Source organism: Euprymna scolopes, chromosome 38, assembly GCF_053919585.1.
Source record: "Euprymna scolopes isolate OS-2025 chromosome 38, ASM5391958v1, whole genome shotgun sequence".
NCBI lineage: Eukaryota > Metazoa > Mollusca > Cephalopoda > Sepiida > Sepiolidae > Euprymna > Euprymna scolopes.
Window position 1 is genome coordinate 52,877,603 of NC_136519.1, and position 14,597 is coordinate 52,892,199.

At 35.2% G+C, this 14,597-nt stretch overlaps 1 protein-coding gene across 1 annotated transcript; it reads right to left on the bottom strand.

Moving 5' to 3' along the window:
• Positions 1-13,351: 13,351 nt before the first annotated feature.
• LOC145263272 (uncharacterized) lies at positions 13,352-13,786 on the bottom strand. The gene has a single exon (XM_080120354.1). It carries the CDS (start codon positions 13,784-13,786, stop codon positions 13,352-13,354), a length of 435 nt encoding a protein of 144 aa, XP_079976480.1.
• Between the last annotated feature and the right edge of the window lie 811 nt (positions 13,787-14,597).

Genomic DNA, 14,597 nt, shown 5'->3' on the forward strand with positions numbered 1-14,597 from the left:
TGTTCTTATTTTAACTGAGACAGCCGAGTCGTCTGAAGACCCCAGTAGAGACACAACGGCTCAGGGCAAGTTGTGAGAAAAAAATGTCTAGGACATTTGCATACTAACCATCAGTGTCGGGCACACGAGTCGGATCGTGAACAATCTTGTTGATGTGTAGTTATTGCGGCAAGGGTAGAAGTGTATCGGTTGGTCTCTCTCTATCTCTCTCTTTTTTTTCTCTCTCTCTCTCTCTCGCTCTCTCGCTCGCTGCCTCTCTTCTGTCTGACTGATTACCTTTATTTTTACTTATATATATAGCTCATCACACATTCCTTGAATGGAATCTTATTGTTCGCTTATTTTCATGTTCGATTTCAAATTTCAAATATTTATTGCTCTCTTTTAGCAATACTAATTCAATTAAAATATTTTCTGTCACTGTTTCTCGTATCTCGATTCTTTGATTGGAATGCAGGGTGACGGCATCGCTAGCACACTGACTTTTGATGGGGTTTTGTTCTGTTTCGATCATTTCTGATGTGGTCCGTCAACTATGTGTAACGTGGCGTTACACTTTATTTAGTAATTCATAAAAATAAAACTGCAAAAGAAATAAATAAAAGCCGAGTCGACATTTTTGCTTCTTAACAAAAGTAATCACCGTAACTCTCCCGTATTGACATTAACGTGTAAAGTTCTTGCTGCTACTTATCCATTTTAGCCTGCGACACGTTTCTCTTCCTTATGACCGCATGTTGGACTCAGCCGGCCCATTCTCGTCCTCGACTTTATACGTCTATTTTCTTCTGCGTCGACTTTCTTCCTGTCCTGAGCACGTAATGCATCTTTCTTTATGTTTTCCTTTTTTCTCTAGCGCACGCTTCTTAATTTGCACGTGCGCGTTTTTCGACAACTGCTGCTGTTGATTTTCTTACAATCAAGCCATACTCCGCTGCTGATTTTCCACGGGCTCATATGTACAAAATACGTTACAATATTTTTTTAATTTCTATATGCTTAATTTTCTTAAGTTTTTCTCTATTGACCTATTAAAATCACATTTTTATAGCTAATCTCTCATCTCTATAGACGGATGGTTCTTTATTATAAAATATATTTCTTAATGTATATAAAAGAGTAACCCCACAAGATCTATTGTCTTTGGAGAGTCCCGATACCCATGATCAAATCAAAGAAGTGTAATATTTTTGTGTCTTATCCATTGGTGACTTTAATAATTAATGAAACCTGATTTTCTGTATTTAAAAGATGTGGATTTCATCCTTGATCAACACAGTATATATGTCGGCAAATTCTAAGGCTGTATAGAAAAGTATGAAAGGATATGGATGGACTTTCGATGTCAAGTTTTAAAAAGTTACATTTTTTTTCGATCATATAAAGCCAAGTGATTACTTCGACGGTATTTACTCACTCGATTCCAGTTTTATTTATTCGTTCATTATCGAAACGATTTCTTTTGCTAATTCTTTCTATTTCGAGTTTAGTCGGATTAATTAAGCGAGTGGTATGAAATTCCTTAAAATCACATTAGCGGTCTTGAAATAAAATGTAGGCCTCCACATGTTTTAATTTACTAACTATTTTTTACTCATACACACACACGCAGACATATATATATATATATATATATATATATATATATATATATATATATATATACATATACATATATATACTCATATATATGCCTATATGCATATAAATTCATATATATACGTATATATGTATACATATACATTTACACATACATATCTATAAATGCAGATACGTATATGTAAACACACACGCCTATATATATATATATATATATATATATATATATATATATATATATATATATATATACAGGGTGTCCACAAAGTCAGGCTACATTATGTAGCCAGACTTTGTGGAAGCATCCTGTATATATACATATATATATATATATATATATATATATATATATATATATATATAGGGTGTCCACAAAGCCTGGCTACATAATGCAGCCAGGCTTTGTGGACAACCAACAGGATAAGAAAGAAATCCAAATTGAGTACATCATTAAACAACTCCAAACACAACAACAATACCTGCAATACTTTAGAAGACCGTATATACAGAATGAATTACTAAAAACAAAGGAACAGAATTTCCAAAACTGGAACATCCTCCTTAAACAAAGAAAAATGGCTTTTTACCATGCAGTCAAATGCAGCGACACCGCAGCAACGTACAGGACATTTCTAATGATGGAGGACCAATTCATTCCATATAAATTCCGGGAAAAAATTACACCACAAGATACAGATGAACAAGTGAAAATCAAAAAAGCCCTTAATATTTCAAAACTTCAGGTCGAAATCGACATACAGGAAGACAAGAAAGTACACTCTACGGAGATGTACACTGAAATCGACAATAAAATATTTTAAAAAATCAAGGAACTTTGCCCTAAGGAAACACACCAACCCCTATTGGAACTCTGGGAAACTGAATGAAAAAAATAGGAGGAAAAATCTAGGGAAATCTTTGGACAGAAAATAACCTGGCTAAAAAACCTACGGGAAAAAGAAAGAAGTAAACAATCGACAAACCCCTACAAGGACAACTAGGAGCAGAACACCCTTACACGATAACCACAAACACAAAGATCACATAACAAAGGGAAGAAACGAAACATACACCATACACAAACACATCCACACAACAGATACAACTACATACAAAGAAGCAACCACAATATATCCACATCATACAAAAATTCCCAACAACAAACCCAGCCAAAACGCACACTAATAACACCTCAAAATTACACAAGAACCCACGCCCTTAACAAACCCGACACACCAGACAACATACCACACAATATATCTCCACAAAAATAACCCCATGTATGCAATCCTAACACATTACCACCCACATCAGCAAACACAATCAAAAATCCATTTCCACAGACACTACATCGCCAACACAAACAACCAAAGAATACCTTTACTAAACAACCCTTACCAAAATATCCCCACAATGCAAACAACTACAACAGACATCACATAATTCAAAACACTGCCTACAACACTCACCCCCTCATATCCCACACAAAGAAGCAAACCCCCAAGCAACCTTCCCCATCAACGGGAACAAGTACAATATCCCATGCAACACCAATCACAACAAACTAACCTACCCTACAACAAACCCCGGCAACACAACCCCATACAACAATACATATATCCTCAACAGCAGCACCAATTCCAACTGAAACACAACTATCCAACACAAACCACATATAATGACAATCCATTCAATCATTTATCATTGAACCCTCACAATAATGCACACAATACTTATTTTACAAGGAGACATCACATCACGCTAACACACACAACCTCTCAAAACAAGGAAACTAACAGCCCCCACGATTTTTAGGAACCCCCCCCCACAGAACAACAATTCCAGGTTATAAAAAATTAGACCCAAAATCATCAATTTATCCACATACTCCTTATCAAAGAACGAAACAGAAATACTGAAGCTGGGCCTCAAATTCTGCCCCACCCCTAAAAGCAATATAGCGGAACTAAAAAAGGACCTTAAAGAATTCGAACGGAAATTTAGACTAATAGAAACACTAGATAGCAAAGAGGACAAAGATGATTCTTTAGTAAAAAAAACAAACCAACATATTTCCCTAATAAACAGAAAAACACAAAAGAACTAAACACCTACTTCGAAAATCTCTGGAACCTTAACCTCCAAAAAAAAGACAAAAACACAAGCAACCTCACATATAAGTAAAACCAACCACTCAAAAAGATCCGTAATAATAATGACATAATAATAAAAGAAGCAGACAAAGGCAGTGCTGTAGTAATCATGGACAAAACTTATGAAACAAAAATTACAGAATTACTAGATGACAAACACTACTATAAACCCATTAGTACCAACATAAATAACACCGCCATCTCAAAAATCACAAAACTTTGTACAACACACAACAAAATATTAAAAAAGAAAGAAAAGGACTTCCTCACAAATTTTATTACAAAGACCAACAACTTCTATGGACTGCCTAAAATACACAAATCTGACGTAATAAAACTTGCCATCGATACACAAAACTCAGAATATATTAGCGCTCCAAACCCTAGTGACCTTACATTTAGACACTTTGTAGCAGGACCAGCCTGTCCGACACGCAGACTTAGCAACTTAATAGACATCTTATTACAACCTATCACAGATCAAGTTAAGAGCTACATAAGGGACGACATCCACTTTTTACTACCTTACCACATACAGTAGAAAACGGGGAACTATTAGTTACATTTGACGTTAGCAGTTTATATAGTAATATACCCCATGAATTAGGAAAAGTAGCAATAACATTTTGAATCAACAGACACGCACAAACACTACACCCTAGATTCACAAAACAATTCATTATCGATAGTATAGGCATAATCCTAAATAATAATTCCTTCGAATTCAACAATGCCAACTACATCCAAACACTAGGTACAGCAATGGGAACGAAAATGGCACCGACTTACATTAGCCTACCTAGAAGAAACCTTATATAAAAAGATAGAACAAAAATTTGGCCACAGCACTAAAAAAACTGTTTATAGAATCCTGGAGAGATACCTTGGTGACTGATTCATCCTGTGGAAACCCACATGGGGGGACACCGCAGACTTACACACCATACTCCAGAACCTACACCCCAAAATTAAATTCACCATTGAACAAAGCTCTACAGAATTACCCTTCCTAAATATACTGATAAAGATTAAAGACAATAACATTATCACAGACATTTACCGCAAACATACAGACACCCAACAATACCTACACTTTAAAGTCACCACCCTAAAAGCTGCATAAAAGCCATTCCCTACACCCTAGCACGTAGAATCTGCACCATAATCACGGACAACAACCTTCGAACAATCTGACTCAAGGAACTACGAATAAATCTAAGAAAAAGAAAATACCCACCACAACTTATAGACAAAGGGATCCAACTTGCGACAAATATACCAGTAGAAGATTTGAGAACCCCTAAAGTACGAAATAAAGAATAAATCCTAACATACGTCTCCACACACAACACAAACAACCCAGAGCTTTTCAAAGAGATAACAAAAAACCTCGTCCTACTTAACCAAAACAGCAAACTAAACAACTTCCTTAAAACAACAAAAATAATAAAAAGCAAACGCCAACCCAAAAACCTAAAACGCATTCTTACCTCATCCAAACTCAATCAAGCCACAACAAAAGGAGTCACAAAATGCAACAAACAACGATGTGGAGTCTGCAACATAATTTAAGAGGGAAACACATTCACATTCACGAACCCCATACAAACATTCAAAATTAAAAATAAAATAGATTGCACATCAAAAAACGTGATCTATATAATAAAATGTGCAGCATGCGATAAATCCTACATAGGCGACACAAAAAAACCTTTGTAATAGAGTAGCCCTACACCTATCCAACATCAAAATCGCGGAAAATAGACACCTGCATGTATCACAACATATACACACATGCAGTGGAGGCAGATTCGAGATAATGCCCATCTTCCAAACTGACAACTACTTCTACTTACTAACACAAGAAAAAAACTTCATAGCAAAGTTCCACCCCGCCTTAAACATCTCTCAATAATTATACACATAAATAGGCAGAACACAAATGCACTTGCACGCATGCACACTTGGGTAAATGTGCACCCTCATACACGAAACAAAAGAAGCACAATAAAGCACGTGCACACTATCACGGGTGCGCACATCCATATCCAGTATAGTACCATCTCCCTAAACTAAACAAACAATTAGAAATTATACGTATGTATGTGTATGTACACGCATATGTGTGTATATGTATGTGTGTATGTGTATATATGCGTGTATGTGTGTGATTGTGTATACGTGTGTGTGTGTGTGTATATATATATATATATATATATCATCTGTTATCTATCCTCCATCTTGTTTGTGTATGTACGTGCACTTATGTTTGGGTGACTTAATACATGTATGAATATGTGCTTGGATTAGGAAAGAAAGAAAACTTCAACCAATATATATGTAAGGTAAAGATGTATGAATATGTATGTGTGTGTGATTGTGGGTGCATGTGTCCATATGTATATGGGTGGGTGAATGTATACGCATGTGTATATGTATATATATATATATATATATATATATATATATATATGTATATATATGCATATATGGGTGGGTAAATGTATTCGTGTGTGTATGTGTGTATATGGATGTATGCGTATGTGTGAGCGCCTGCATGTATCTATATATATATGCATGTGCGTGTATGTATGTATGTGTGTCTGCATAGTATGCGGATGTATGTGAGTGTGTGTGCATACATATATGTATATATATATGTGGGTGCATGTATATGTGTGTGCGTGTGTACGTTTGTGTGTGTGTGTATATATGTGTTCTCCTATCTATTTTCCATCTTACTTGTGTGTGTATGTGCGTGTACTTATGTTTAAATGATTAAGTACATGTATGCATGCGTGTTTTGATTGGGGAAAAAACAAAAAAAAACAATTTGTGTGTGATATATTAGTGGGTGGATGTATGTGAGTACGTGTGTGAGTGTATAGGTGGGTATGTATATATGTATGCTCCTACATATATTTCTATGTATGTGCGTGTATATATGTGTATATGCCTGCGTACGTATGCGTGTGCATGTGTATATGTACATGTATGTATATGTATGTGTGTGTAATTGTGTGTGAATGTGTGCAATACATTGGGAAAGAAAGTCATAAAAAACCATAAAAACATTCACCAAATGGACCCAAAGCCCCCTCTTTGAAATTAACTCTGACCGGACACTACCAACACTTACTATTGGAGACAGAATGTCTGAGACCACATCACTCTGAAAAACACATTTATTATCAGCAGATGTAAAAATAACATTTCAAACTCCCATTTAAAAAAAAACAACTTTTCACTAAAATATCTGAAGAAAGCGAACCAAAGCTTGAAACGCGTTATGAAAATATTTTCAAATAATAATATGATAAAAGGCTTACAAAAAAAAACACAATTGTTGATGGCTACACTCTTTTAAATATACATTTTTCTCTCGTTGGAACTACACAACGATCACTTTGAATATATATATATATATATATATATATATATATATATATATATATAAGGTAGAACGATATAATTGTCGCTCTAAAAAGACGACATGATTCCATTTCAGTTTTGTCTTGTTGCAGAACATCTACTAGATGGCCAGCTGTGTACAAATCCCAAGAGTGATAGGAGTCTGCTATCATGTCTAAAAGTGACACAATGTCCAACAAGCGAGATCAGAGATGTGCCGATGTACAAATCATGCTCTCTACAGATCCAAGTTATGACAACAGGACTATTTCCAGCACCCTGAACGGTTCAACGCTTGACGGCACAGTTTAACGCTGTTTTCCCCCTCGATTTCGCTCTTTGGTGATGTTTCAAGTGAGGACCACATTATGCTACTACACATATTCGAAGTCGGCTTCAAAGTCAACACCAAAGTGTACTTGAATGTACTGAAGAGGTTGGTGATTCGCTGCTGCAATCAGGTACCGCTGGCAGACCCTGAGTTTCGCAGCAGGCCCGGCGTCGGCCTACAAATCTAAAAAGACCACGGTTTGGCTTCAGAAGAAGTGCTACTGTTCTTACAGACCCCTATCCTTTTCCGATTTGAACGCAGAAATACTTCATTTAGTCATACGTCGAGAACATCACCAACATGAGCTCCAACACAGCCATCTGCTGAGTATTCGCTGAGCTCCCGCTTGTGGAAAATGCATGCTTCCAATTCTTGACATGACGCGAGGCGATGATTGAGGTTAAAGGAGGCTACATTGAATAGGTGTCAGCTTTATTACATAATCAAGTTACCTGAATTGATTTTTACAATCAAATTTTAAAATAAAGCTGGAATGTCCTTTACATTATGGCAACAAACTTATCGATCCACCAGTGTATGTGTGTGTATATATATATACATATAAATGTGTGTGTGTGTGTGTGTGTGTGTGTTCATAAAACAAGCGACACATCCCTTTTCAACTTCAGGCGCATAAAAGCAAAGAATAAGACACAGGAACAACTGGTACAAAGCTTCTCTTTTCAGACTATTCGGCGCTTGTGACGCTCGATCTTCAGGTAATGCAAAATCTATTGACAGCCTTTGTTCAAGCATCAAATCGATTCAGAATAACGATCAACACCACGAAAAGAGAAGGCTTAATTCGAGAAACCGATAACATAAAGTTGAATCCTCGAGAAGTTCTCCTAAATAGAACCCCACTGACGGAAATACACAATTTTACTACTTGGGCAGGATTATCTCCAACAACGGAACTAAAGATGCGGATATATCGAAAAAAAAAATAATCTGTAGCTTTAACATTTGGGAAAATGAGATGCCGTCGGTGTGTCCAGAAATGAATCGATTTGAAAACAAAATGAACTTTACAAAGCGATTGTAAGTCCAACATTTCTGTATAGTTCTAAAATATTGACGCTCTACAGATCACTAGACATTAAAATGTACAACAGAGACATATTCATTAACTAATGAACATGTCAACTGTTTATAACAAAAAACATAATACGTGCATTTACATGTCTCAGTTTCTGAATGAATCAAAATATATTATTTATGCGTATATTACGACCGGACAACTCCGGATGTGTTTACCTGCTGCTTAATTGCTTAATTGTTTCTAAACATGTTTTATTTGATCTATATATATATATATATATATATATATATATATATATATATATATACATATACATACATATATACATATATATATATACATATACACACGTATATACACATATATATATACATATACATACATATATACATATATATACATATACACACGTATATACACATATATATACATATGCACACATATATAAATATACACAAACATACACATATACACAAAGACACACACTGCTTGAGCCCAGTGGCAAGATGTGCTAGACCTCTAGAACCAATGCCGCGACAAAATTGGAGAGCACACACAGCACTTGGAATTCTCAAATCGTCACCCATTTTGGTATTGATCAGGCTCAACGTTGCTTAACTCTGCTGACCTTTAAAGAATCGGTGTATCAACGTAATTATGCCGTATATATTCTATTTTATTAGGGTGTTATAGCAATATCAATATATATGTATGTATATATATATATATATATATATATATAGCATATATATAACATATATATAACATATATATATATAACACATATCACATAACACATATGTATATAACGTATGTATATAACGTATATCACATAACACATATATGTATATAACGTATGTATATAACGTATGTATATAACGTATAATATATATATATATATATATATATATATATATATATATAACATATAATATATATATATATATAATTTTATGTCCATACAATTAATATTTAAAAATGCTTGTTTGCTCTGAACAAATAACATCGATGGACAATTGACAGAAATTGTACAAACCTTTAAGTTGAGGTTGACATTACATGTGGTCTCTATGTCCAATTTATCTAAAGGAAACACTCGTCACCAGTTAAAACAATTTAATGATTCTAGCATTTACTTCCAGACAAATACATTTTTAGTAATTGTAAACACCCGCCATATTTACTGTTAAGTGGCATGGTACGGATCGTAGGTTAAGCAGTTTCCTGTCGGAGAAATTAGGTTGGATTTTCACATCGTGAATATTGTCTGTTTGCATTTGATAAAGTATGAGTTTAGACAAAGCGAAGGTTAGACGTTTTATGCAGCATAGGTATTCTGAGTATAATATTTTTTAAGTCTGGGAATTTTTTTTAACAAATATTTAAAGTCAAAATTTACAAAAACTAAAAGCTATACGAAGATTCATCATGAGTCGCATCGTCAGTGCGGATTGCAAACCCACGTGATTTTTTTTTTTCGCCATTCCTTCCGATCCAAGGCAAATTGCTTGATGGACACCTAATTGTTGAGAGATGTCAAATGAAAAAGATGTTATCTCCACCGTCTCTTTGGCTTTCCCCTGCCTCTTTTGCCTTCTAACATACCCTCAAAGCATTAAGATCAGGGTTTATGAATCAAAATGATTATAAATGGAAACATAAGGAACACTATGGGAATACTGATTAATTATAGTGTGGTTCATGGCAAGAATTTGTTGACATTAGATTGGAAGACAACTAAGTTGTAATCAGCAAGGAATTAGTCCTGTTATGATATGTTTTACGTGCGGGGTGCAAAGACCATTGTCTTATTAAATTCGGCTTGACTCTACGCATATTGAGAAAAGGAAAATTTCTCAGTCGTCGTAGAAGACGAGCCCTTGTTGTAAATGTCTTACAAGATTGGAGCTCAGTCGAGAAACTTCCATGAAAATAAGTGTAGTGTAGAGTAGAGAGAGACTAGCAAACTTTGTTCTGTCAGAAAAGGGCTATAATAATAGAAGAGAATAATCTATTAGATTTCAAAATCAGTGTATTTTGATGTCGTAAGAAAAGATGAAGAAAAGACACCCCCGATTCTTACTATTGTCTGTCTTCAAAAGTTGCCCCATTTTGACTCGGCATCTTTGTTGAAGTGGCGAACTTGAATGGATTTGTGGTAATAGTATTGACTTCCTTAATCGTCTTTGCCTAGAACGTCACATATGAAAAGGAACACGTGCACGCTGGAACTGAAATATTTATACTATCGTCCACATCTGATCAGCGTGTTTTCCCGTGCATTAAACGTCTAAAATGTTGCGCACACTGGCCCGGAAAATATCCCATTGACATTATTCACTTGTACGAGCGCATCAGGCAGTTGGCCATAAACCAATCCCTACTCTAAAGCAGTATTAGTACAACCCAGGACAAATATCTTAGCCCGATGGAGCAGGGTCAGAAGATGGTAAAATGACTATTATGAACTGATAGTGGAGATCTATATTCAACTGATATTCGTGTATCAGTATAAGAATTTGCTAATTAGTATTTTAAACTAGTAATATTTATTGACGAAAACCTGACAGATTAAACTGGTTCCTCACAATCGGCTGATAAGAAAATCATTTCCTCAAGATTTAAAACATTTCTTTCTTACTTTGATTCATACCAAAGATTGCCACCGAGACGTTCGATGCTTCCGCGAATCAGCGGTCATATCTGTAAAGTCATCATGAGTGGAGAGTTGTGCAACGAACTTGTTGTTCACCTCACATTTAATATTATGCATATTGGTGCGGTCAGAGTAACAGGGAACAGGGAGGAAATTCCAAAATATATCAAAGTATAAGGCTCTACGGCATTTGGGAAGCTCTATAGTAAAAGCATAAAGTTTTACAGTTTGTCGGGTATATTTACGTCGAGGTGGCGCCAGAACAGCAAGCTCCTCGAAACATATTTCATTGAATTGTAAAACAGGCACAGAGGTGCAATAATGCGGTGATAGGACAGGGGTGTGATCTTGATAAACAGTGTAATACAGTTGGATTAGAAACTCTTTTCTTGGAGCGCGAGAGCAGTGGGTGGTGCACTACACTAAATAATACAACAATGATCTATGCATATAATGATGGTTTTGTAAAGATATATTATGATGGCAGGTGTGATTAGATTTCCAGATCGGTAGAGCGCCCCGTTTTCTGGCAACAACTTTGGCAGTATCTTCGTGTTTGTTCTAGTTACCTGCGAATATTAGATTGAGGAGGTTTAATGTAAGACTCTTGGGTAGGATTCTATTAGTCATAGAAAGCGGTGGTTGAAAATGATGCTTATATTGAAGGTAAAGAACTGTGTCTTAGTAGAATTGGATGTTACCATCCAATTCTCTGCATCCAACTATACACTAAAGATTATTTTCTAACTATTCAGATTTATAAAAGCGCTTACCAAAACAAATTTCTCATTCAAAATGGCGAGATTAAAATGATTTGTATCTGAACATCTTTTCCCCCGTTCTATAAAACAACAGGGATATAATTTAATACGAGAATGTTCCGGGATTTTATCATCTGTTTTACTTGTCAATTTCCGGTTGAAGATTTGTATTGGCTTTATCAATTATTCGTGCAGTATTTACCGCGCATAACGTCATAAGAAACGTGGAAACGATCGAAATTCGATGCGAGAATTCAGTGGCGTGAAATTACAACCGGCATGCCATTTACATAAAAGAATATGATTTTTATTTTGATATCCATCACACAAGATTAGTGAGAAGATAAACAGAGAATATATATATATATATATATATATATATATATATATATATATATATATATATATATATCGTGTATATTTAAGAAGCAAATATATATATATATATATATATATGCTGCCTAAATATACACGACACACACACACGCACACATAGACGGGGGCTCCTTCAGTCTTTAACAGACCATAGATACCCACGAATGGTTGCCTGCGTGTGAAATTTTTGGAGAAGGTGGGCAATCCCCAACCATACATCCCCTAAGTCAACATTGTTAAATACCAGTGGCAAGTGTAGTGTGTATAAAGATGACCGGAAATAAATGCCGAGATAAGCAGAGATCAAATACAGCGCCTAGAATTCACAAAAGGTCACCCATCTGGTACTAACCAGATTTGATGTTGCTTAACTTCGGTGATCTGACGAGAACCGGTGTGTCAACGCGATTAGCGATTATGCCATATATATATATATATATATATATATATATATATATATATATATATATATATATATATATATATATATATATATATATATATATATATATATATATATATATATATATATATATATATATATATATATATATATATATATATATATATATATATATATATATATATATATATATATATATATATATATATATATATATATATATATATATATATATATATATATAATCGGTATTTATCGTTACAAATTAAAGTGGTTGGATTTAGAAAGGTAAACAAAATTTAGAATTTATGCAAATGTATTATTGTAGAAAAAGAAATAGAAAGTTAATACACCAAATATTATTCGATATGCCCACCATCTGCGTCAATAACTAGCTGAAGACGTTTAGGAAAAGCCTTATATGTGTCACGAGTTATTTTCTGGGGGTCTTTGGCCCACTCCTTCTGCACTTTGACCTTCAGAGCTTCCAAACTTTTACGGTGAGTGGCCGAGACCTTTATCTGAAGGTATGGCAAGATACCAAAATCAAGGAGATTCAGATCGGGGGAAGATGGGTGCCATTCCTCTTTGGGGATGAAGTGCGGGACATTATCGGAAAGTCACTCCTGAGTCTTTTTGATCCCATGTGATGGTGCGGAGTTGTACTGAAAAGACCAGGGACGTTTTTTGAAGTGTTTCTGTGGCCAGGGCAACAATGCGCCAACGATGATGTCATCTTGATAGTATTGCTGGTTCAATTTCACCCCCATGTCAACAAAAAAGAGGGGACTTTTACCGGACTCTGTCACGGCTTCCCAGACCATCACTGAGGCGGCACATTGTTTCCTTATACCCCACTCGGGAGCTTTCAACCAAACCCGATCGTTTTGGGTGTTGAAGTGGTGTTCAACATCAAATTTCTTCTCATCACTAAAAACGAGATTTGGTAGTGTGCCATCCTGAATGCGGAAAAGAAGAATCTGGGATCTCTGGAGTCGTTTATCAACAACTTGAGCAGAAAGGCGTTGTTTCTTGACATGCTTGAATGGTGACATCTTCAGGTCCTTTCGAAGTACAGTTGACTCTTTAGCCAGATTCTGGATGGATCTCTTAGGATTCCTCCTGATCTTTTCTCTGATGGATTTAACAAGTTTAGGGGTTCTAGCTGTTCGAGGGCGACCTTGCCCTGGCCTATTTTGAATGTCTCCACACTCCTCAAAACGTTTTAATAGAGGAATACCGAGAAAAATGATTAAGATTATAGTTTGAAATAGACTGTAACGTTAAATATTGATGACCTTATATATATATATATATATATATATATATATATATATATATATAAGTGAACGTGCTTGCGTATCTGTGTATCTGTGTGCATTTCCCTACGCAATAACTCTGTCAACTCTGAGATTTGGGAAAATCGATGTGATCGTTTTTCGGCAAGAAATTTGGCGATTAAAGGGGCAAAGTTCAACGATTTGACATTTGAGAACTCCTACGACAATTTTTGGTCTACGCACTTGAAATTTTAGATATAGGTTCCTTGAACTTGGATCTAACTTAATAACTTGATTTGAGCCCAAAACAATAACTTTTTAGGGGTCCAAATAGGGGTCAAAGTTTTAAAAAAATTGACCTCTGCGGTCTCTTCCAAGTTACTCGGACAATTTCTGGTCTAAATATTTGAAATTTTACATAAAGGGTATTTAAAGATAGGGCAAGCTTTTTCATCAGTTTGGGTCGAAAATTCTTAGTTACCAATATATAAATGTATGTATGTATGTATGTTTGCATGTCGGCCTTAGATTTCAATAGAGGCGAATGATTTTACCAAGTCCAGTATCGTTTTAAAGTTCGATCTTT